Source organism: Danio rerio, chromosome 2 (assembly GCF_052040795.2).
Source record: "Danio rerio strain M-AB ecotype USA chromosome 2, GRCz13ab, whole genome shotgun sequence".
Classification (NCBI taxonomy): Eukaryota; Metazoa; Chordata; class Actinopteri; order Cypriniformes; family Danionidae; genus Danio; species Danio rerio.
Genome location: NC_141022.1, coordinates 19472002 through 19495667, shown reverse-complemented (window position 1 = coordinate 19495667; position 23666 = coordinate 19472002). Strand labels below are relative to the sequence as shown.

Genomic DNA, 23666 nt, shown 5'->3' with positions numbered 1-23666 from the left:
GTAAAAACCCTAATCACGATTTTTTTAGTCAATTGTAATCACGATTATTCAAAATTATTATCAGTTGAAGTCAAAATTATAAAAAATGTTGTCCTGAAAATATTTTTTAAATAAATATTTCTCAAATGATGTTTAACAGAGCAAGGAAAGTTAACAGTATTTCCTATAATATTTTTTCTTCTGGAGAAAGACTTTTGTTTTATTTTAGCTAGAATAAAAGCAGGTTTAAATATTTTAAAACCCATTTTAAGGTCAATATCATTAGCCCCCTTAAGCAATGTATTTTTTGATGTCTGCAGAAGAAACTACTGTTATACAATGACTTGCCCAATTACCCTAATTAAGCCTTTGAATTGCACTTTATTCTGAATGCTTGTATTTTGAAAAATATCTAGTAAAATATTATTTACTGTCATCATAGCAAAGATAAAATAAATCAGTAATTACAAATAAGATATCAAAACTATTATGTTTAGAAACAAGAAAAAAAAAACTTTTCCATTAAACAGAAATTGAGGAAACAGGTTGATAATATTCAGAAGGGCTAATAATGACTTCAACTGTATATTAAGTTATTTTCCACCTTGCATAGGGAAAGAGAAATAAATACAATAGAATAAAAACATGAAACAAACTGTGCTTTAAGCATCTTCACTGTAAGAAAAACCCTTTAGCTACAAAAGTCCTTCAGTCAAGAGCAGTGAGGGATTTTCTGCTTTTGTTTGATTAATAATAAAAACAGGCGGCAGCGGGAATATTTTGCGCGTTCACTTTAATGGTTTCTCTTTCACGCGTCTTTTGATTTTCAACTCGTTTGTTTATTACACAAATGAGGGTTAATATGAATAATCACCAAACACCGCGTTTTGACACCTATTTGACCATCAAAGCACCCACGTTAATGACTTTAGATTTGTGCGCTACGCTCGTCTCGGTGTACGAATGAGACCAGATGCTGACGGCATGCTTCTGACTGTGTGTGCACGCCGCACACACAAGCATGCGGTCTTTCACGCTTTTAAGAGCAACAAATGTGTACAACTGGAAAGGGGGCGGTATATGATGCAATAATCGTTTATCTTGATTAATGGTTTTTCATAATAGTTAGAGGCCAAAATCGAAATCGGATTTGATTAATTGCACAGCCCTACTGAACACATTTATCTGAACACAACCCATGTAGCTTACATGGCAACAGCAATAGACTGGTCATACCAGACGCCTCAAAGTATTGGTCCTATTTGAAGCATGTCAATTTAACAAGACATTGAGTTTATTGTGAGAAGTCACTTACATTGTGCTGTATAGGAACCAGTGATTATAATTGGTTTTAATGTCTTTAGTCGCATAAAGTCAATTGTGTTTGGTGTTCATTGCTTATTGTGAATCTACATATTAGTCATCCAAATAGGCTTGACTGAATGAAAACATCTTGGTTTGAAAGGGACTTGTGAGTGATGCTTTATATTTAGTTACACTATTGATAAATGTGTTGATTTCTGCAGAATTTTGTCAAAAGTATTTTGATTTTGTAACCAAACCTTTAAGCACAAAATTTTCATTCCTAATATAGAATAATAGTTAATATATGGGGAAAATACACATTAAAACTGGTCAATGAGTCAAAGTGTGGTTAAAAAAAACAAACAAAAAAAAAGTTATGAACTTCCACTGTATGGATAAAAACACCAGAATCTTATTGTCTTTAACATGTTTTATGTAGTTGAAGAAAGTCAAAGTTTTTAGATGACAGACAATTTTAGGTGGACTATCCAACTATCTAATTGAAATTAATGTAGTTTAACACATATAATTACATGGTATATAAATGCATTTCCTTATTTTGAATGCATGGTGTTTACATTAGTATATATAACAGGTCAGTTTTTGAGGTTTATGCAACAAATGTTTCAGAAAACCTCCAAAAGGCTAAACTAATGCACATGTTCTACAGACTGGAAAAAAGTGGCATTTGACCAAAAGGAGCAAGATAAGCAAGACAAAACACATGGCACAGTAAAAACAAAAGAGGGTTGGGTGGTCAAACAAGCAGGGGAGGCCCAGAGAAGAGCCTCTTACCATATGTACCGTATTCAGCTGGACTGCTTCCACCATAAAAGCCTGCAGTTCCACTGGACACAGGGAACTGTTGGGTTGGGGGCATGTAGGGGGAGCGGAACTGCGATAGAAAACAAATCGGTATTAGACGCATGAACCGCTTTATAAAAACAGCACAGAGACGGATTGGGAGTTACCTGTCCATGTAAATATATGGGATGGCCCTGAGAGTTAGCGGCGAACTGCAACTGTTGCTGGGGAATCATCATAACCTGTGAGGTAGGTTGGTAGACATGAGTAGGTGCAACAGGCCGGGTGGTGTTGCTGGTTGGGACCCGAGGGGCACTGCCTTGCATGTTGGGTCGGTTGGTGTAGTATGGCTTTTGAGAAGAGAAAAGAAAAAGGCAAAGTCAGAAAACAAGCTGTACATGGGCAAACGGTTTCTGTTACTTCAAACATTACTGACTTTTACACTACATTTGAAGTTGTTTTATACACTACATACAAACAGGGCCGAATGTAGTTATGCTTGTACATTGAAATGTAGCATCTGGGATGCTTTAAACCTAGCAATTAAACCTCTCTTAAGAAAATGCAAATTTAGATTTTAAACAGCTTTTAAAACACAAGCAGCCTCTGGCAATTAGGGCTAAAAATCTTCAGAATTTGATAGAGACATTTTGGAAACGGTTTATAAAGCTCAGTTCCTCTTTGTCTGTGTCTGCGTTCTCACACTAGATTTATAAGTAGGCAAATACCCGGCCAAATGTAGTTATTTTTAAGCATTTAAATGCAGCATCTTAAATGCTAAAAGCCTAGCAACCATGGACCTTTTCTTAACACAGAATGGGGTGTATATGCACAGACACTTCTAATTTCAGTCAGCCAGCCCCAGGGTTTCAGGTTAATTGTCATTCTATACAAAAATCAGCATGGTAAAGATCTGATTTCTTCAAGAATCAGTGATCTTCATTGCCTGGCCGATATACGATATAAAGTGGGTATCGGACCAAACCAGAAGCACTGCATTAAATTCTATATTTTTCTGCGCCATGTCTTTAAATTATGGAAACTAATTTTACCCTAGCGTTGCCTACTGCTAATGGCAGTGCCTGCATTTAAACTGTTTATCGTCTCTTTTACGCTTTAACAACCAAATGGATACTTAAGTCTATTTAAATTATAATATTTGAATTACATTACAACATCAATGCTGTAAAAGAAACCTATTGAAATTGAAAATATTGTTACATAAAACTTCCATTGGCTGAAAAACACTAGCTGTGCATAGTAAATTCAATTGCTGACATGAACTAATGTTATATTGCTCAATTTACTTAAATTAGTAGTAGAGGTTTAACTAAGCTTCCAGAATGCTTTTTTTGTTCTTGGATTTCATTTACACTTGATGAATAAAAAATAAGGCCAAAGTGACTGCCAACTATTGACCAGACATGCAAAAAAATAAAAAATAAAAAATGTGAATTGATGTAAACAAGAATCAACTATGCATTTAAGAAGAATTTTGCCAGATTTAGTACATTAGACATGCAACCAAACACTTAACATTTGCAATGCATCAGTATAAGTTGCTCTGCTTTGAACATTTTATGTAGCCGTTCATATACAACAAATACTCTGCAGAGTGCAATTACACGGGCTGTGGACAAAGGGATAGGAGTAAGGGCCAGTTACCTGCAGTGACCTGAATCCACCCTTCAGCCACACAAAATAGCAGAAGAAATAGAGTGTAGAGAAGGCGTGAGAGAGAGAAAACAGACAAGCAGCAGCAGTAAACATTAGCCATTAGCAGTAAAAACAAGCTTTCCACATGCACAGTTATAAGAGTCTCAGAAATAGTGCAAAAGAGGTCAATAGCACAGAGAACAAGATGTCAATGGGGAAAGGTTGAGATTTCAAACAGCTAATAAAACACATGCAGTCTCCAACAATTTGGGCTGAGATTGAAAAATCTTCAGAATTTGAGACATTTTGCTAACTAGTTTACAAACGCAGTTCCTCTAACAGCTCTAAAGTCTGCGTTCCTAAGCAGAAGCAAGATGGCATTAACAGTGCTAAAGATTTTTTGAAACCACATTTACATTCTGCACATTTACACAACTGGTTAGTGAAAATTATTTAAACTAAAATCTGATTTATAAGAACAATGTATCAAAACGTCTTGTATGTGTATACAAATGAGACTCAGATTGCATATACTGGGAACAAAACTTCAAATAGACTCACACCAAGTGCCATAATCATAATTGAACCACTGCACTGTAACTTCTAATGATTAAAAGTAGTTCAGTTATTTTCTTTATATGAGCTAGTTTAACAAACTATAATAAAAAAAAACTCACAGGGGACTAAGGTGAGTGGTTTTGTGGCAGGTTTATAGTTTAGTTACATGTAATAAGCAAATTAATGTAATAGAACTTATAAATTTGCTTTATCTTTGAGGCAGGTTTGGGTGCTTCCTACAAATTATTGAAAAACCACCTCAATTGGAAACAAAAAACCTATATTATACCCAACCCCATTGACAATGGACACAAATACACAAAGGTTGACAAGAGGAGCATCTAGATGCAAGAAAACACAAAGCCAATCAAACAAACTTTGTTTTAGTACAGAAACAGAATTGTAATCTCAAGCAGGCATCAGTTTATGAAAATTGGAAGTACCTGTTGGTGTAAAGCGCGAGGCCCTGGCGCAAACTGCGAGGAAAGTAGAGTCAAAAAGGTCAAAGTTGAGATGCAAAAAGATGACAGAGTCAGCCAAACATGCATCATTTTTCCTCAAACACAAGCAGGAATTAGAAGAGCCAGCTAGGCCACAAAAAAGCACCAAGCACTGTGTCTGCATGTGTTGAAGAGTATCAGGGTATTTAAAGAGTGTACCTGTCTGGGTTGTGGTGCAGTGTTCATTTGTGGAGATGGCCCAGGAAAGACAACCGAGGAAGGCTGGCCTGGGGGATAGGCAGCCTGTAGAGCAAATAGAAGCACGGGCAATGTTAATAGCAATGCAAATCATCCTGATCACAACTATAAGCTTCACCATTATGGGTTTTACCTGTGTCAGTCCTGGAGATTGGGCAGGGTGGGGAACAGCAGGGGGTCCTGTTATAGGCTGAGGTGGTTTATTCATTTCCTGTGGTTCTGCATGAGGAGGCCTCACACTTATCTGCCAAACTAGCAAGTAAACAAAACACAATGAATAATGGGAATTAGGAATAACACAATACGATCACATTTTTTAAAAAGAAAATTAGACTGCTGTTGGCCACTTACAAAAAAAAACATTGCATGTCCATGTACGTAAAATAAATACAGACAATGAATAGTGCAATAAATACAAATTTTACCTATAAATTAGTATACTTGATCTCAGGGGTTGTTGAACCTTAGGTACTTGTGTAGTGTTCTTCAGCAATTTACACCTGGACAAAAACAACAGGTGATTAGTCTATTGTTAGATTATTGTTATAGATTAGTCTATACAAGTTTTACACAGAGCATACGGAACACAAACCGTATTTTACACTTCAATAATTTTGACTAGTGCCTGGTCATAAAACTTTTTTAAAACTTATAACTGTCTAAACAAAAAAAATTAAGATAATAATAATGGTAAGTTATCTAGGGCTGGACTGTTTGATGGTATTGCGTAGTCAACATCTGAAGTGGGTCCAAAAAAAAAAAAAATCAAAATTGGCCTGCGACAATGAGTGTTGTTCAAATGCTTTAGGACAACTGATGAAAAGGTGTTGCACAAATGTTGACTACTGGATATAATTACTGCAGATTAAATTGTCAACCATATTTAATCTTTTTATTCTATGTTTAGCCCAACATATAAATAAACGTACGAGGCTAACTTAAGTGCAGTATTCATGAGACTGAGGGAAGCGCTGACTGAAGCCTGATTTATACTTCTGCGTCAGGTGACCGGCGTAACCCACGGCGCATGCAACGCGCGTGGCTGTGCATTTACACTTCTGCGCGCCGTCTCTGTCGGTCTGCATTAACACTTCCGAAACGCTAGTTGGCAGTGAGGAGTAAATGTTCCTCTGTGTCGATTTTTTTCGCGGCTTTTTTGCTTTTCCTGAACACTTCCGGGATGTACAAGTGGCTCAAACTCGCTCATTTTGAGGTAGGAACCGGCGGACGTGCAACAACTTTGAGGTAAACACAAAACAAAACTTTCCATCCGGAGCTCCTTCACGGTACTCCACACTTGTAAACAATCGCTCGCGCCATTCACGCGGCTCTCGGTCCTGTCTCGTCAGGGCTACCAAGCCGACCAATCACAGAGCTTACGCTACGCGTCGTTGCGACGTGTAGTTACATTTTTTGAGAGGTGCACGTCAGTGACGGCGACGGCGAAGGGCTATGCGTCAGCGCCGTAGCATACGCCGGCGTTTGACGCAGAAGTATAAATCAGCCTTGAAGCATCAGTTGAGCAATCTGAGGTGAACCACTAAGAGAGATTAAGATTAATTGTTTTAGACTTCTAACTTGAAACAGAGAATATGAGTTCAGAAAAACTTGATGTACAATATTCCAAACTAACTGCCAGCGAACAGCCTCCCCCAGGCCCTAATGCTTATCCGGTAGCATGGCTAATTCCCATGCAGGCACAGTAAAGATTAGGAAAAAAAATAAGTGAAATACACAAACATGTTATGCCATATAATTGTTTTGTTTGATATATTGGTAAGAACATGAGTGTCTATCGGTCTATTGTCTGGCGCAGTGCGCCTGGCTTACACACTCCAAACAATATACAAAGCAATACGCAAATATCTTTAAATATAAAAAAAATATAATATATTAAGGATACATATAATAAGGATATATATATATATATAGGATATAAATATAAATGATTAAAATATTACAAAACAAATTAATTTCTAGCCTACATAAATTTAAAAACCACTGCCTTACTTTCTTCATCTCGGGAGGCTTTTTCAGTTTATTCAATTTGCTTTTGTTTAATGTTATTATTATTATTATTAGCATTATTATTTATTAAATCCATATGTATATTTGTTTTATTAAAAACAAGCTCAGATTTGTCCACCTGTCAGGTTTTAGATTATATGGGGCATAGCAGGTGTATTTGGAAATAACTCAGTATTTTGACCACACTTTGTTAATATTGTTCATTTATTTGTTTGCTGGAAATTAGAACTGACTTAAAAAATAGTTTTGAAACAAAAATTTGCGCTTAAACTAAATTAATCATTTATAGGCTAATTGATGTCTGTGCGGTAAGGTTTCCCTATCCACGAGAGCAAAAGCAAAAGTGAACCTACTTTACGTCATGTTAATAGCAATGCACTTATGGCGCGACGCAGCTGGCTCTTAAAGTTAATGGGAGATGAGACTCTTAATTGGTTTATTCTCAAAACACACCTATAACTCATTAAGAAAATAAACTCAACCCTTTTAGACCATGCGCCGCGGCGCAAAGCAGATTTTCCGTCCTTAAATTAGAAAAAATACTAACTAAATTCTAACACGCCCTGAAAGCGCTTGCACCCTGCGTTTTGCGCTCTGCGCATGGACCGTCAAAATAGAGCCCCTAAACTGTTACCTACAAAAATACAAAGCAGGTTATGTTTCCCAGCTATCTTTTTCTTTTTTTTCCCCGCTTGATTTGATGATTCAAGCCTTCATCATATTAGACGTACTAATATCAATCATATTTTCATCAGTTTCAAGCTACGAATATCTGAAATGACATATCAACAGAACAAAACAGAGATATGATCCCAATCTGAGCACTTGCGATCACTATACTTCATCCACAGCTGTTATTAAATAACAATAATAAAAAATGTATTCTTCCACTTAACAGCAAATTAGAATAGAAACAGTATAAAGAGCACACAAACATATGTACAGACAGTAATAGGTGTACATTGTTACGGGTAAATGATGCTAATATTCGGCACAAAACCATCAATTTCCACTTTCTGGCAGTTCTTTCTATGAATGAATGATGCAGAAGCACTGTCCATGCTTGTTTCCTCGTCGGTTAATAACACTATATTTCATTGCACAACAATAATTTAAGTAGTAATTTTTTAACAGTAATTTAGTAGATTTGACTACTGATGTTTTAAACTGTCCAGTTTTATTCAAGACTGAAAAACTGGAAAGCAGACCAATAAGAGAAACATTTAAAGGAGAATTTAGGGGAAAATTTTACTGAAATCATAGAATCCTATGTGTACCTAATTATACACTGGTAGCCTGAATGAATGTTCTCTGTGAGCAAGTAAAGAACGGGTGGGGGTCTACTAGTGTAAATTCAGATAAGACCACACCACACCCACATGATCTCAAAAACAGAGGCAGACTGGGCATTTAATACAATTTCAATGCTCAACTTAAAAAAGGAGGGGGGGGGGGGGGGTGAAGGAGAACAGCTGGGGAGCTCAGGCCAGGGGTTATAGAGATGTAGGCTCTTTATTCTGGGAGTGTCTGTCTGCCCCCTGTGACCCTCGCTTAATAGAGCAGGACTTACCATCCAGCTCTGTGTTTTTTGATCCCGACAGATGGCAACCAATAAACACCCTTAGAGGTTCTCAAAAAGACCTGACTTTCTGAGAGAGGGCAGACGGGGGAGGACAAGTGATGCTGGGGAACTGAAGCACGTGGGGAATGTACTTCCTATAGAGAGGACGTAAGAGCCTCTGACAGGCCACCAATGATCAACTGCATTTGTTAAATACCTACTAAAAACAAACGGAAATCAGTCAGAGGCAAAGAGCCGATGGTGACATGGATAAAGCCAAAAAGGGATGCAGAGCAGCTAGAGATGAACCAGCTAAAGATGGGATGTTTATGGCATATGGGGGGAGGGTACACCACACGCATGTTCAATATAGCCCAGCCATTGGTAACATCCAGATGAAGTGTTTTGTGGGGGGAGGGTTTGCCAGGCTCATAGAGTTATGATCAATGTAATTGGGAAAACTGGCAAGATGCCAGTCACAAACTTTAACAAATGTATAAACAATTGTTTAAAATAATTGGTATAAACCTGAGTTGATATAAAAAAACACATAGTTGTACCGGCTATCAAATGGAGTACATTTTGAAAGAATGAAGAAAACATTACTTTACTCACAAAAGCAAAAATCTAGCTTCAATCACAAGCATATGTTTAACAAACAATGACTAGTGATGTGCGCTATGACTAATTTGGTTCATTTAAATGGAACCTGACATGCAAGTCTTAATCTTTAAGCCAACAATAAACAATCCAAAAACAATAGAAACATCTGTTCAGAAATATAATTAAAAGAGCCTTAAAAATTCAAATTTAACTTGCGCAGATGTTTTTGTTCGGTGAAATTAACATGCCAACGTGGCCCGGTAAAGACATAACCCGAGGTGATTTCTACACTTTAAATGCACTCAGTCAGCAGGATATCCACTGGCATGCAAAAAAGCAAGCCGATTTCTGACAGCACCTGGATAGGCGTAACAAGAGTAAAGAGCAGGTCCCATTCAACCTGGATGACACACATTAATGCAGAGTGTGAACCAAGCGGCAACCTCCTGCTCTCTATCGAGAAGCCAATAGGAAAGTAACTGAAACTGCAATTTAACAAAATTCCGCTAGTCATGGCTCCATATGGAGCATATTTATATGAGCCCACTGTTAAAATGGCCAACTGTGAGGAGGTGAATTTTCTTTATAACTCATGAGTTTCCTTTATATTAGGTTATTTTAAGTTTGCATAACTAAGGGCGTGATCACTTGAGTGACAGCTAGGTCTCGCTGTTTGCCATCAAGTCACCTAAGCTTATTCCGGCTGATAAGCCGCTGAACGCTGGCATATTCATCACATTTTTGTGTTGTTTTATGGGGCTTTACAAAGTCAATTGCCTTTTGAAATTATTTCTTACAAATATCAGATGACATGGCATGCTATGTATTAATTAAGTAATTGTGCTTGCAAACCATTCAAGAGGCCTCCGTTTCCCAGGTAAGTGTGATTACATACTTCACTATCTCTTTAAATGTATTTGTTTTATTTAAGATCATTTATAATGTTATGGAGCTTCTTGTTAATTACGTATGTTAATTACGTACTTATGTTAATTATGTACTTATGTTAAGAGCTTCTTTTGAGTTCTTCATAAACCTATGGGTGACATCATGGAAACTACGTCCATATCTTTTACATTCTATGGTCTGAACCGGTGAGGGCACCGCAACACTGCCATCCAGGGCTTGTGCCACTAATAATCCTGCAGAATAGACGGCTCTTTCCAGCAGAGATAACCTCATCATCATTTATGGACCCTCCACAGTCATCTCTTAAGAAAGCTTCGAGACTTAATATTTCTGTTTCCGTCTAATTCAGAATATATGCAACTGACATGACAGGGTATCTGCACATTTTTTAACAGGAAATTTAAGACATTTTAAGACCTTTTTAAGTCCTCTAAAATGAAAATTTAAGACTTTACCTAATCAAAAAAAAAAAAAAACAGGAAAATGTTCAGTGTGTCAACACAGAATGATGTGGTGAAGTATGGTGGCAAATCAATGCCAATATAAATAGAGCGCAGCGGTGATGTTTGCGCGCGAGGAGAAGTGAACCGTGAACAGATTACTTGATTGACTTGGTTTACTTGTTATCTCTAACACTATTGGCTACTCTGCCTTTCCGGAAGTTAGCCGGGATTGGACGCAGGTTAAAAGATCACGCCGTTAAATATATATATACAATTTGCAAGTCATAATCATAAGAAACTTTCTGAGAACTTTATGAGGATTCAATCTCGAGAAACAGTCAAATAATAAAAATTAATCTTCAAAAATAATGACTTGCATTCTTGTAACATGACTTTCTGAACCCATTTGATTTGTCCGTGCAGCACTTGTCTGGTTTGTTGTATTTTACTTCATTATTAACCACAACAGCAGTGCTCATTATTACACTTGGGCATGATCTTTCTAGGAAATATTGTCTTCAGAAGAGTTTATTTGCGTTTTAGATCTTTCCATACAATGCATAGTATATGTGCAGTGCAGCTTTGTATATTATTATAATTGTTAACATTGTTTGTAATATAGGTCAGTGTAAAATATATATATCTATATATATTATATATATATATATATTTCTATCTTATTTTTAGTTAATGATTGAATAACCTGCATATAAAGACTTCAATCAAAAATGATTAGCCCAATTAAACATAAAAAATACAGTGACAGACATTCAGATGGGTGTTTATCGCCACCTATTGAGCAACAATTTAATTTCTACAATATTAGTTTGGCTTTACTCACTATCCATTACATCATTCCACTTCAGAGGCATACAAATACCACTTTCTATACGACAGGCCCACATCTTAAAGGTCACATATGCAGTTGAAGTCAAAATTAGTAGCCCACTTTTTTCTTGTTTTATTTCGGCAAGAATAAAAGCTGTTTTAATTTTTTAAAACCCATTTTAAGGTCCATATTATTACTCTCTTTAAGCTATTTATTTTTAATTATTTATTTACTATATATTTACTATAAACCTTTGTACTTTATGCACTGCATGCATGTATAGCCTATTTTGTATACTATTGTCCATCCAATTTATTCTGACTTGTTCTTCATAGAAAATGAGTCAAGGACAATGAGTCTTAGAAAAAAAAAAGAAAAAAAACACGTTTGGTTTGAGTTCAGTTTAAATGTAGGTGCTAAACTTCATCAAATGGTTCAAAACACACATTTAAAGTCTGAATTATTCGTCCTGAATTATTAGCCCATGTATATTTTCCCCAATTTCCGTTTAATGGAGAGATCTTTTGACACATGGTATAACTCTCTCTTTCTCTCCCAAGTAATAAAGTTTGTTACAAGAATATATCTCATTATTTTGATATGTTATTATATGACTTGGTCATGATGGTAAGAATAGGCATTATTATGAGATTAATTATTACAAAAAATATCTCATTATTGAAAGTAAGTCGTCACCTATTATTACTAAGAAAGTAAGTCTATTAGTTTCACACTGTGACATTATGATAAGATATCCTGTATATTTTTATTTAACGGGGAAACTAGCTTACCTGCGTCCAATCCCGGCTAACTTCTGGAAAGGTAGAGTAGCCAATAGCGTTAGAGATAACAAGTAAACCAAGTCCCGCCCTAGGACTCACAAAAATCCAAAATGTTTCGCGCGAGCAGAGAGAAGAACCAGCGAGCGAGCGGAGAGAACTGGTCGCGCGCGCGCTGTAGGCATGACCACATCGTGCGCACAGATGATGATGTGCACGCGCGGGACTTGTTTTCTCGCGCTAAATCAGTTGAGCGCGCTCGAAGATCCCCTGTGCGCTCACAAGCTGTAGTTTTCTCGCTTGTAGACCTGTAATCTGCTCACGGTTCACTTCTCCTCGCGCGCAAACATCACAGCTGCGCTCGATTTATATTGCCATTGATTTGCCGCCATAAGACGAGTCGGACATGATATTTAAGATCCCACATGAAATTTAAGACCTCCTTATGGAAAATTACAGAATTTAAGACATTTTCAGACCTTAAAAATCGAAAATTTTATTTAAGACATTAAGACTTTTTAAGGACCCGCGGGGACCCTGCATGAAGATGCATTCAAGATCAGAGGTAAAAAGTAGTTTTACATTCAGATACTGTGGATTATGGATTACTTTAAGCATTTTAATTTATCTGTTAAATTTAACCTCAATTTGATAGGGATTTGAATAATATCTTGTGTTGTCTACTTGTAGTCAACTTGTCCGGCACATCCCTAAACATTTTTTTTCACCTGGTTGTACCTAATGGGTATTGTTAAATATCAAACAAAAAAAAGTACTGTCCATTAAAAATGCTAATTATTCTAGCTTCAAAATTCCATTAGTTTTGGAAAAGTGCTGACTTCAGAACAAACACACACATCCTTAAAACCACAGCTTCATACTCCATTCCAGGTGACAGACAGAAGCAACAGCAACATTTTCTATCAGCTGATGCTTAAGCAGGTAGCTCTTATATCTGCTCATAGAAGCATCCTCTGCTTAACAACTTTCAGATGTTTTGGTTTCACTGTCCATGTAAGTTGTCTGTAAAAAGCAAAGTGATGAGCCAATCACAATCATATCTGTTGTGTGTAATCAGTGGCCAATCAATGACAATTAAGAATAGAGATGCGCCAATTGCAATTTTCATTAATTACTGTATCATCCCAGCCCTAGTCATCAGTGTAAACACACAATCTTAAGCATGTACAAGCTAATAAGTCTAACATTATCAAGCTGGTGAGAAGAAAAATGGCAGTGGTACAATGTCATTCGTCATCTTACTCTGGATTGAATGGATCATAGCTAAAAAATAAGTGATTGTTTTTGAAAGCTTCAATTTCCAGAAGTCACACTACAATACAAAAATTGCATTTTCAAATTTGTAAACTTTGCACAGCATAAATTCATAAGTATTTTAAAGCAAGGCCTAGGCGGTGATAGCTTAGTAGGCAGTGCTCCGACATCAAGCGCTTCTGAGCTGCATCCATTTCAAGTTTGAGTCCCAGCTTGAGGACCTTTCCTAATCTTATCTGCACCTTTCTTTACCTTCACTTCCTGCCTAAATAATAAACTGTTTTAAAAAGGCAAAAATCCCAAAAATACACTTTAAGTAAAACAAGAAATAAAAGCATTTTTTATTAAAATGCTGTGAGAGTGGGTAAAGACTTAAACTTAGAGAAGTATTTACATTTCTCAGTGTTTCCTCTAGGATTTTTTTCAGCTGTGGTGGCAGACTGTTGGGCCTTTTACACAGATCCACCAAACTACCTGTGGCGTTATTTCAATGACAAATGTCGTGAGTGCAGTATTACAAGTCGAGATCACATATGTATTGCGAGTCTCTTTGCTTGCATGCTGATTTTCTCTCTTTTTGTACAAAACTTCTTGCACGCCCTTGTGCGCTCTCAAATAAACGTTGCTGAAGTGCGATTTAGAGTGTGTATGTAGTGAGTATTTCTCCAACAAGTATTAGGTTTGCTAGATATATTTATGAATGTCTCCAACAGACCTACAGCGGCATTAATGCTCCCTGAAGTAAAGTGAAACGACTATAAACTTCAGCAAGATAAAGTCATCTATAAATCTGAAAGAATTATAAAGCATTATCTATTATCTATAAAGTATAATTATGCAAACTGCAGATATGTTAACTGAAAGCAACGCCATGTTTGCTAGCCTCACGCATCACGCACCTGTCAGTCAGCATGTCACCTTAAGGGGTAAACAAATCATGCACAGCACTACTATGGCCTCGTTTACACTGGTGCGTTTTAGTTATATAACGGTGTTTTAGAATGACAACGATCCGCGTAAACACTAGCTTTTCACCCAGCGTTTCTGAACAGCTCTCCGTCCACACCAAAACGACTGAAACGCACATCACGTGACCACACACACACACACACACACACACACACACACACACACACACACACACACACACACACACACACACACACACACACACACACACACACACACACACACACACAGGCATGCGCTGCAGTTTATCTACCCAGATAAGAGCTGTGCTCATCGGAGTGTTCATCAAGGGTCTCCCGCTGGATCTCATCTCACTATATTTGCTAAACGTGATATTTAACTTATCTTGTTGTCTTTATCTAACAACATATTCCCCGACTCTGGTCTTTTAAATCTATTACTTGTTCTCGGGTAATGTGTTTTGGCTGAGCGCAAAGATAAGTTAATAATTAATGTAACCATGTACATTCTGTAAATTGATTGATTGCTTGCCTTTATTTCCTATAATGTATAAATTTATTGTACATTATACTTTTATAATGGCCATTATTGATTATGAAAACTGATATTCAGCAAAAGAGGGGGTATGTTTCGTAATTTCAATGAAAATCAAAGGAGGCAGTAATGTTAGGCTCCGTTTTGTTATGAATACAGTGAAAATGACGCTCTTATATGCAGCACAATCCCACGACATTTCTGCTGTCTGTTAAGTTGTTAATATCAAAATGATAATCCACTTGTTAAGTGGTGACGTGTTGGTGACATATGTAATGCTGTTTCCGGGTCCAAGCCGCCACTCATTTGAGTTGAGTAATCATTAGTTTATGATCACTTTTTATCCACATCACACATTAAAGTTAATTTTATAAAAAGTCAGTGTACACAACAATCTCTGGGCTTGCTGCATCACAAATACCAAAATTTAACAATTTATAAAAAAAATTTATTACTTTCTGGTCATTGGATATTAGGCATGGACATATATATTGCGACCATGATTTTCGAAAGTATTAAATCGCTTTGTAAACGTTTTATTATTACCATTTCACAAGTCTCCCCATTCAGCTGAATAGAGTGCTTGGACCCGGAAGCTGCTTCGCGTGATGTCACACTTAACAAGCGGATAGCAGTTCCTTCATGTTTTTATTTTATTGTTAAGAAAGTGAAACAACATGTTCTCAACATGTTGTCAAGGGTCTGTTTTCTATATCAAACTTGCGTAGTCTGAACTTACAGGGGGATGATGCAAAACTGAACGGTGTGTGTAGGCTACTTAATATTAAGGAAAAGCCTCAATCAGAGAGGCGAATGTCTGCAGCCCCGCCTCTGTTTTCAGATGTTTCTGTTTTCCCCCATCAACACTGAGACAAAGCAGCAGCATTTTAGGATGAAAACGGCCTCTTAAGCTTTTCCAAAACGCTCCGTTTTCGGCACTCAAAAACTTTGGCGTAGTGTGGATGGCATATCCATAGCAAAACTTATGTTTTCAAACTAAAACGCATTAGTGTAAACTGGGCCTATGATTACAGAAAAGTTTGAGCTGTTATAATTCACTCACCTTTTAACACGTTTTGATGAGGTTATATGCCGCTATCAAAAACCAACAACAACTACATGTTTTGAATGAGAAGTAACGTAGTAGTGGCGGGGTGAATTTTGGTGTGGCGCCTTGCCATGGAAGGATGAAAGTAGAGGAAGCCATGTTTCTATAATACATCTGCATGAATGCAAAATGAAAATAAACAACTGTTTCTGCTACTCTAATAAGCGCAAAACTACACTATTTAAATTTGTGTTAGAATCAAGGCTGCAAAGTATGTCCTGCCTTTTACATTTTATTCAGTCAATTGACTTACAATTTCAGAAGACAGCAGTTTAAAGCACATTACACCCTATCCTGTAACAAAAAAGTCAATAGGCGAAAAGTAGGCTGTGCTTTGTGGATTTCTGAATGCTTTGACCACATGAGCATTTACACTACAAAAGCGACACTACAAATCTGTAATCAAATGCATCTGACAACCTCTGGAGGTGGTCAAAGGTAGACAATACCAAACCATTCAAAGCCCATTTACACCAGCATTTTGTGTTATCCACAAAACGTGCAAGCTTAAAAATAGCCAAAAGCTTTGTTTAAAATGGGTTGTCAGTTATTCATGTTCACAGAATAAAGATTTTCTTAAGCATTACTCTAACGATGATGCATTGCACGCTCATTCACTTCCATCCCCCACACCATTAAAGTAAATGTTAACTGAGGTCGTCATTCCACAGATTTGGGTGTGCATTAAACTTCTTATCTGTGGTTATCAACCTTTTAACTATTCAGTACAGTAGACTGATTTATATGAGGACCAAATACAATATTACAAGAGACCAGATACTCAATTTAACGCAGAAAGCGAAACTCCAACATAAAAACGTAGTAAAATAATGTTAATAACATAAAACAGAAAATGTTTAATCAGGTTATCCACATAAACACTAAAGTGCATGCAGTTAAAAAGAAAAAAAAATTATGGGGTAATTTCCAAAATGTTAAGTTTCCTGCAAGCTCTGTTCCCGAAAGTGCGATGAAGCAGCGCGCTTCTCCTACAGACGTGTCACACCGCAGCCATGATGCTCTGCCGGCGCGGCTAACAGCGCTAGCCTCCTCCATATGGCACTGACACGTTAACATACTCTCAGCGGTCTCCACCAAAACAAGCTTTTCGTTTTAGAACAAAAAAGTTAACCACATCAACAACACGCTATACACATAAACCCACGTCGGAAACTATGTGTAGATTTAGCAAAAACAAACTGGGCCCTCAATAAACGTGTGGGGAAGTGTGCAGTCGCCCGCACTAGCTTATTAGCTTCCCTCTCCAAATCAATGACACACTGGAATCTGACTGGCATGTCGTTTATTTTGACTGTATCGTTATATATACACAACTTAATGTAAAGTTTGGCTTTTTGATGAGGAAAAAACGTTAAATTACGCACCGGACAAACTTATTCCACCGTCCTCGTGCTGGCATTCCCACAATTCATCACGAGATGATAAGACGTTTAACGGAAACAAATGCGTTTAAATACAACAGAACAACCGACTCATCAACAGTTCATATGTCATTTTAACACAAACCTTACGGGGTCAAATAGTCTCGTGTATTTATATTCCCGATATGTCAGCAGATTGACACCCCGAAACACGAGCAATACGAAAGCGTGAAACTGGAATAGCGAAAAACCGAGGAAATAACACCCAACATGGAGAAAATACTACACAGATATTAGTGGCAACTTAAGGGAGAGCGTTTAACGGAAAAAATAGTTTGATAGGCGAACACAACTCAGCATTAAACCCGTCGCCAGTGTCAATCTAGGCCCGCTTGGCCCCTGCGATTATCGGTTTAAACGCGGCTATCAAAGTTAGCATAGGCAGTAGGATTACTCACCGGCTCCGCAGACAAACGGGGAAACTTGAGGGCGAGACGTCGTCAACGTGTTTCTGGAAAGTTTCTTTTTGCTATTCTTCGTTGTTAACGGAGGGCGTCTTGGTTTCCTCGGGAATATCTGGGTAAACAGAGGGAGAAGTGTTGGCTAGCGGCTGACACTTTAGGTTTAAATCCCATGTAGCGTGCAAAGGCGAGAAAAAGTGACAGTATGGGGGAAAAAGAGAATAAATACAGTTTTCAGATGTTACTGCCGACAGAGCTGATGGCCCCAGGACGAGCCTCTTGACTGGAGGTCCATGTTTAAGGCGCGGATGGTGACGGATTGCCGGTAAGTTGATCACACTTGTCTTAATAAACGCGATTAGAGCAGAGCCATGGTGCTTCAGCGCTTCTCCCCTTGAGCCCGCAGAACCGGACGGAGTGCTCAGTGAGATGCGTGGGTACTTCCGGGTTAATCAACCTGAGCGCTGCGGGGTCATTCGCCAAGGGTAGAAATCATACGGCGCGATAATAAAAGTCTCTATCGAATAATCTAAATGTATTTATTATAGCCTCGCATACGGAAAATAAATACATATTCCAGGCCTGCAGCCAGCCTATCGAAATAGGATTTTAAACACTTTTTTTCTGGATCAGCTTTTCGCATGGTCACACTTTTTGATGTTCCAAAACATTGATGTAACAAAAAAAGAGATTTGGAATAAAGAAATAATACAATAATATATACAAAAATATATGCTTATTTTAAAAATACAAATTTAATAAAGGTGGTGCCGTAGGTAGTGCTGTCGCCTCACAGCGAGAGGGTCGCTTGTTCAAGCCTCAGCTGGGTCAGTTGGCATTTCTGTGTGGAGTTTGCATGTTCTGGATAAGTTGGCGGTTCATTCCATGGTGGCACACCCGGATTAATAAAGGGACTAAGCTGACAAGAAAATGAATGAAATTTATAACATCAAATATCATTGGAAAAAATAAGAATCTGTTTTTAAAAAAAAAGTGTAGCCCATTATCATTTATGAGACAAATAACAAACTGGCCAGCACATTCAACTTTCTCATTCAGAATTTGATACACTGATTCTGGCATCAAAATTGCCAAATTCGGTATCCCAAATTCTGTACCGACAGCCAACAGGATTCGGCTTGGGCTCAAACACTTTTTCGATGTGTTATTTTCACAATTCATTATGGCTTAGCAGTCAAAATGGGATAAATGAGCTTTGGTATGGGACAAATTCTGGACCTTTGTCAGTGAGGGGTGGGTCTTCCGATCCACTTAAACCTCCCCTATGGGCCTGTATTCACGTATAAAATGTAAGGTTGTAAATATCGGAACACCTCAGGATTGTGTGTTTAGTTTTCCTTTATTTTTCAATAAATAAGTTGTTCCAAACATTTTGAGATTCTTTAGTTTTTTGAGATTCTTTAATGACATACTAAAATTTGACAGGCCTGTCATTTCTTTTGACTGTATCGTTATATTTACATAAATTATTAAGTTTGGCTTTATGATGAGAAAAAAAATTGTCAAATCAGGCACCGGACAAATTAATTGCCAGTGATAAAAAGAATGCTGAAAAATCATACTCAAGTAAAAGTACCATTACTTGCCCAAAAATATAGTGCAAGTAGAGTAAAGTTATCTGTTGTAAATATTACTCAAAGTATAAGTAAAAAGTAACCTTTATAAAAGTACTCAAGAGTAGTGAGTATTATGCTGGAAAAAATTGATGCGTTGAAATGTAATTTGTGCGTGTGTGTGTGTGTGTATGTGTGTGTGTGTAAACGTAACATTCTGTAGTGCATTCAGTTATTGTTTCAAGCCATTTCGGTCATCATAAATAAACATCCGTCATCTTCTTATCAGTGACATTCAGACCAAACAGTCTCTGGGCCATTGCATGTAAAGTATCTTTTTGGACACTTTTAATGCTTCCAAACAGTTTGCTGCATTTCTTAAGGCAGTTTAATGTAAGGCGATTTACTTTCTATGTGCAATTTGATTGGACAGGAATCACAGGACTGATTTTAATCCATATTGAGAGGAAATAATAAAGTAGGCTAGTGACTGTAGGTGTAAGGAAAGTAGTGGAGTAAAAGTACAGATACCGCAAAAATGTACTCAAGGGAAAAAACTACTCAATTACAGTAATTTGAGAATTTGTAATTTGTTACTTTACACCACTGCTTCTTGCTAACTCGTTCTGCCATTCCCACAATTCACATGAGATGATGAGATGTTTAATGGTAACAAATGGGTTTGAATACAAGAGAACAACCAACCCATCAACAGTCCATATGTCATTTTAACCCAAACGGCACAGGGTAAAACCGTCCTGGGTCTTTATATTCCCGAAAAGTCAGTGAATTAACACCCAGAAACACGAGAGATACTGTTCGAATGCGTGAAACTAAAATAGCGAAAACCTTTTATTCAACAGGAGAAATGCAAACAGATTTGAAAAAATTGGAGTGCAAGTCATTATGACAGACTTTTCCAATTATTGGGGTGAACTATCTTTTTAAGTGAAGTAGTTTAGTTTAAGTTAATGCGAATGGATTTAAAATCGCAATGAAATCAAAATGTATACATAATCTGATTTGTATTTTATCTATCAATAGGGCTTGGTATAAACGATGCATCTGTGCCTTTCATTATTTAGTAAAAATTAATTTGCATAATCTTTAATCAAACCACCTTCCCTCCCACCAAAATTACTTTTCTTCACATCTGGTCACATAGAATTCCTTTGTGTCTCGTTTTTGCTCTCCCTTTATACATTCGTCTATCTTTTTTACTTTTTGTTAGCAACACCTATCTTCCGATAATCCAATAGGGTTTCCAAAGGAAGGTACCATGTGCACCTTTCTACATTTTTCTAATTTCAGGACCATTTTAAGTTGATGTACATTGCAATAGAGAAAGCAAAGAACAGTCTTTACTTCCATTTCATAGTTACTTAAAGTCTGCATAAATCAGAAGCTGCGAGCATTTTTTTTTTCGTATTCTGACACTTTTAGAGAAACAGAATACTAAATGAGAAAACCGTGCATGGGCATAGCTTGTTTTTGTTGCTGCGAGCTGAATGAATGTAGTAAAGTTGGGAAAAGGGTTTCAGGAGAGAACTGACACCTCCTCCTCACCGTTTCTGTTTGTTGTCCAAACTGACAGTTGGTGGGACGTGATTAAGTCTTTTAGCCATGTCCAATTCCTCCAAATCTTACAATATAACTGGAAAAAGTGCATTTTTAGATTTTAATTTTAAATTAGAAGAGCAAACAATTATTATTTTCTTAATGACCTGAACAGATGAGTTGTTCACCACAAAATTAGCTATGTGAGCTAACAAAATCAATATGGTTAATTTAATTTCATGGGGACTTTAAGTCTGTCAGAGAAAAAAACAAATAAACAAACAAAAAGAAAATAAAAATACTCTATTAAACTGATATATAACCAGCAATTACATGGTGTACAGATGTGAGTATTTCTTGGGTTTGATGATGGATCCATGTGAAGGTGATGTTTATGATCTGGCGTATGAGGCTATGGTATGGAGATTATTTGTAAATTTTTGATTCAAAAGATTTCAATTCAAAAGATTTCAAAACTATATATCCTAGTATAATAATAATAATAATAATAATAACAATAATAATAATAATAATAGTAGTAGTAGTTGTAGTAATAATAATAATAATAATAATAATAATAATGATGATGACGATGATGATGATGAGTAAAAACAGCATATAAAATTTATAATCATTCTGGTTAAAATTTTGGGTTAGAGATTAGAGATTTCTCACACAATTAGTGGTTAGAACGGGAATCAGGTGAGAGTAAAGCAGAGGATAATATGTTAAATAAGATTGAAGATTGAACAGTACATTGCAGTGAACAAATGAAAATCCAGCAAAACAGTATACTGTCAAAGAAGGAAAGGAGTTAAAGGATGAATTAATGAAGAAGGAAGAGCAGTATACATTTTCCAAATACACAGTCAAAATAAACGAAAGGCCCGTCAGAGTTCCAGTATGTCATTGATTTGGAGAGAAAAGCTTATAAGATCTGGAAGAATGTTGAAACTAAGACTATTTGTTTTTCCGACCATGGATTTCCTACATTCTTCAAAATATTAACTTTATATTGTTTAACTTTATATTATGTTATATTTAACAGAAATAAATAAAAAAAACTCATTAAGAACGTGAAGTTTGAGTAAATGATTACAAAATTTTCAGTTTTGGGTGAACTATCTCTCTTTAATTTCAGTAAGATACGAACAAAACTGTAAGCCTATTAATATTTTCAGAGTTTATTTAATTTTTCAGAGTTGAATAGCTGAACAGTAACAGATGAAGCTTCAGACGTCAATTGTCCATTGGTGCAGTAGGTGGCGGTAATGCATTATTTATTTGTGATCCACTTTAAACCATAAAGAAGAAAAATACAAAAACAGACATACATAGATATTACACATACATTAAATGTCGCCACCCTGTTGTTGTCAACTGAAAGGAATGCGTTAACTGAGCCACCATTTTAGTACAGGGTAGCGCTCCTTTGAAATGAACGTGGGACCAAGGTGCAGTGGAGGACTGGCCACCCAGAGCACGAAAAATATACTTATATATCTATGATCAGGAGTTTTCCCAGTGGTCAGTATGCAAATATAAATTTTTAATTACTAAAATTCTAATTTGACATCACTTTTCAACATTTATGGATATGTGACCACTCGGGGATTGCAGGTGCAAAGAGCATGTGTTTGTGTACTTGAAAATTTATTATCCTTCCTCCCTGTTAATATTGATCAATCCATGTCCTAAAACACACCCCCTTCTCCTGCCTTTACTTCTAAATGCTAACGGAGGGAGTGATTCGTGTAGGAATGACTCGTTTATTTAGCCGACAATAATACAACCTTCTGGCACCACAGCATCTTGTCATATTTAATTTACATTGTTTTCTGATTTTAATCAACAAAACTAGCACTGCCTAAGTTATTGCTACGTTTCCTTATGATCAGTGTAGTAAGTGACTGTATTATCATCAGTAATTTTACTTGTAAAGCACAAAATTTCACAACATACAAAATGTAAAAAAAACTAAATCTTACCTATGGAATGTTCTGCCTTTATGTTTGTTTTCTTTGTTTACACGTTACGACACCCGTACACACAGAGCTAACGTCCAGCATCTTCACATTGGCTTTGGTCTTGACTAGCACGGCTGAACATATCTAGTGTAGATATCGATATTATATAGTTATACTATTTATATATTGCTTACAACAGGGCTTTAAATAAATAAATAAAAAAACATGAAATATGACATTAAGTTAAAGTATGTATTTATGTACACTAGAAAATTTTATATTAATCCAACATTAAATAAATATTCTTCAAAAACCATGGCCTAAACATTGCAGATACTATTTTTTCCATTCCATATCAGTGTCATTAGAATCAGTACAGTGCATGCAATATTTATGTAAGTCAATATTCTGATAGTTTTATCAAGCACTACACAGGTCTTAACTATTTACTAATCAAAACTGAAATTTAAAAATTCCTTATATTCATTCATTCATTTTCTTGTCGGCTTACTCCCTTTATAATTCTGGGGTCGCCACAGCAGAATGAACTGCCAACTTATTCAGCACATTATTTTTTTTACGCTGCGGATGCCCTTCCAGCAGCAACCCATCACTGTGAAACACCCATTCACACTCATACACCACCGACAATTTAGCCTACCTAATTCACCTGTACCGCATGTCTTTTGGGAAACCGGAGCACCCAGAGGAAACCCACACGAACAA

General features: G+C 36.7%; 1 protein-coding gene across 36 annotated transcripts in view; it reads right to left on the bottom strand.

The window, feature by feature from the left end:
- The window catches only part of eif4g1a (eukaryotic translation initiation factor 4 gamma, 1a), a 40603-nt gene extending 22338 nt beyond the window's left edge, over positions 1–18265 (bottom strand). For 8 of the 36 annotated variants that reach the window (XM_087239925.1, XM_087239927.1, XM_087239926.1 and 5 more), the window contains exons 1-9: positions 18072–18265; positions 17840–17957; positions 5426–5500; positions 5134–5252; positions 4962–5045; positions 4746–4778; positions 3754–3774; positions 2256–2438; positions 2080–2179 (exon numbers count right to left, since the gene is read on the bottom strand). In XM_087239925.1, coding sequence (XP_087096051.1) covers positions 2080–2179; positions 2256–2438; positions 3754–3774; positions 4746–4778; positions 4962–5045; positions 5134–5208 — 496 coding nt within the window. In that variant the 5' untranslated portion in view covers positions 5209–5252; positions 5426–5500; positions 17840–17957; positions 18072–18265. 36 annotated transcript variants of the gene reach the window in all.
- Positions 18266–23666: the final 5401 nt, after the last annotated feature.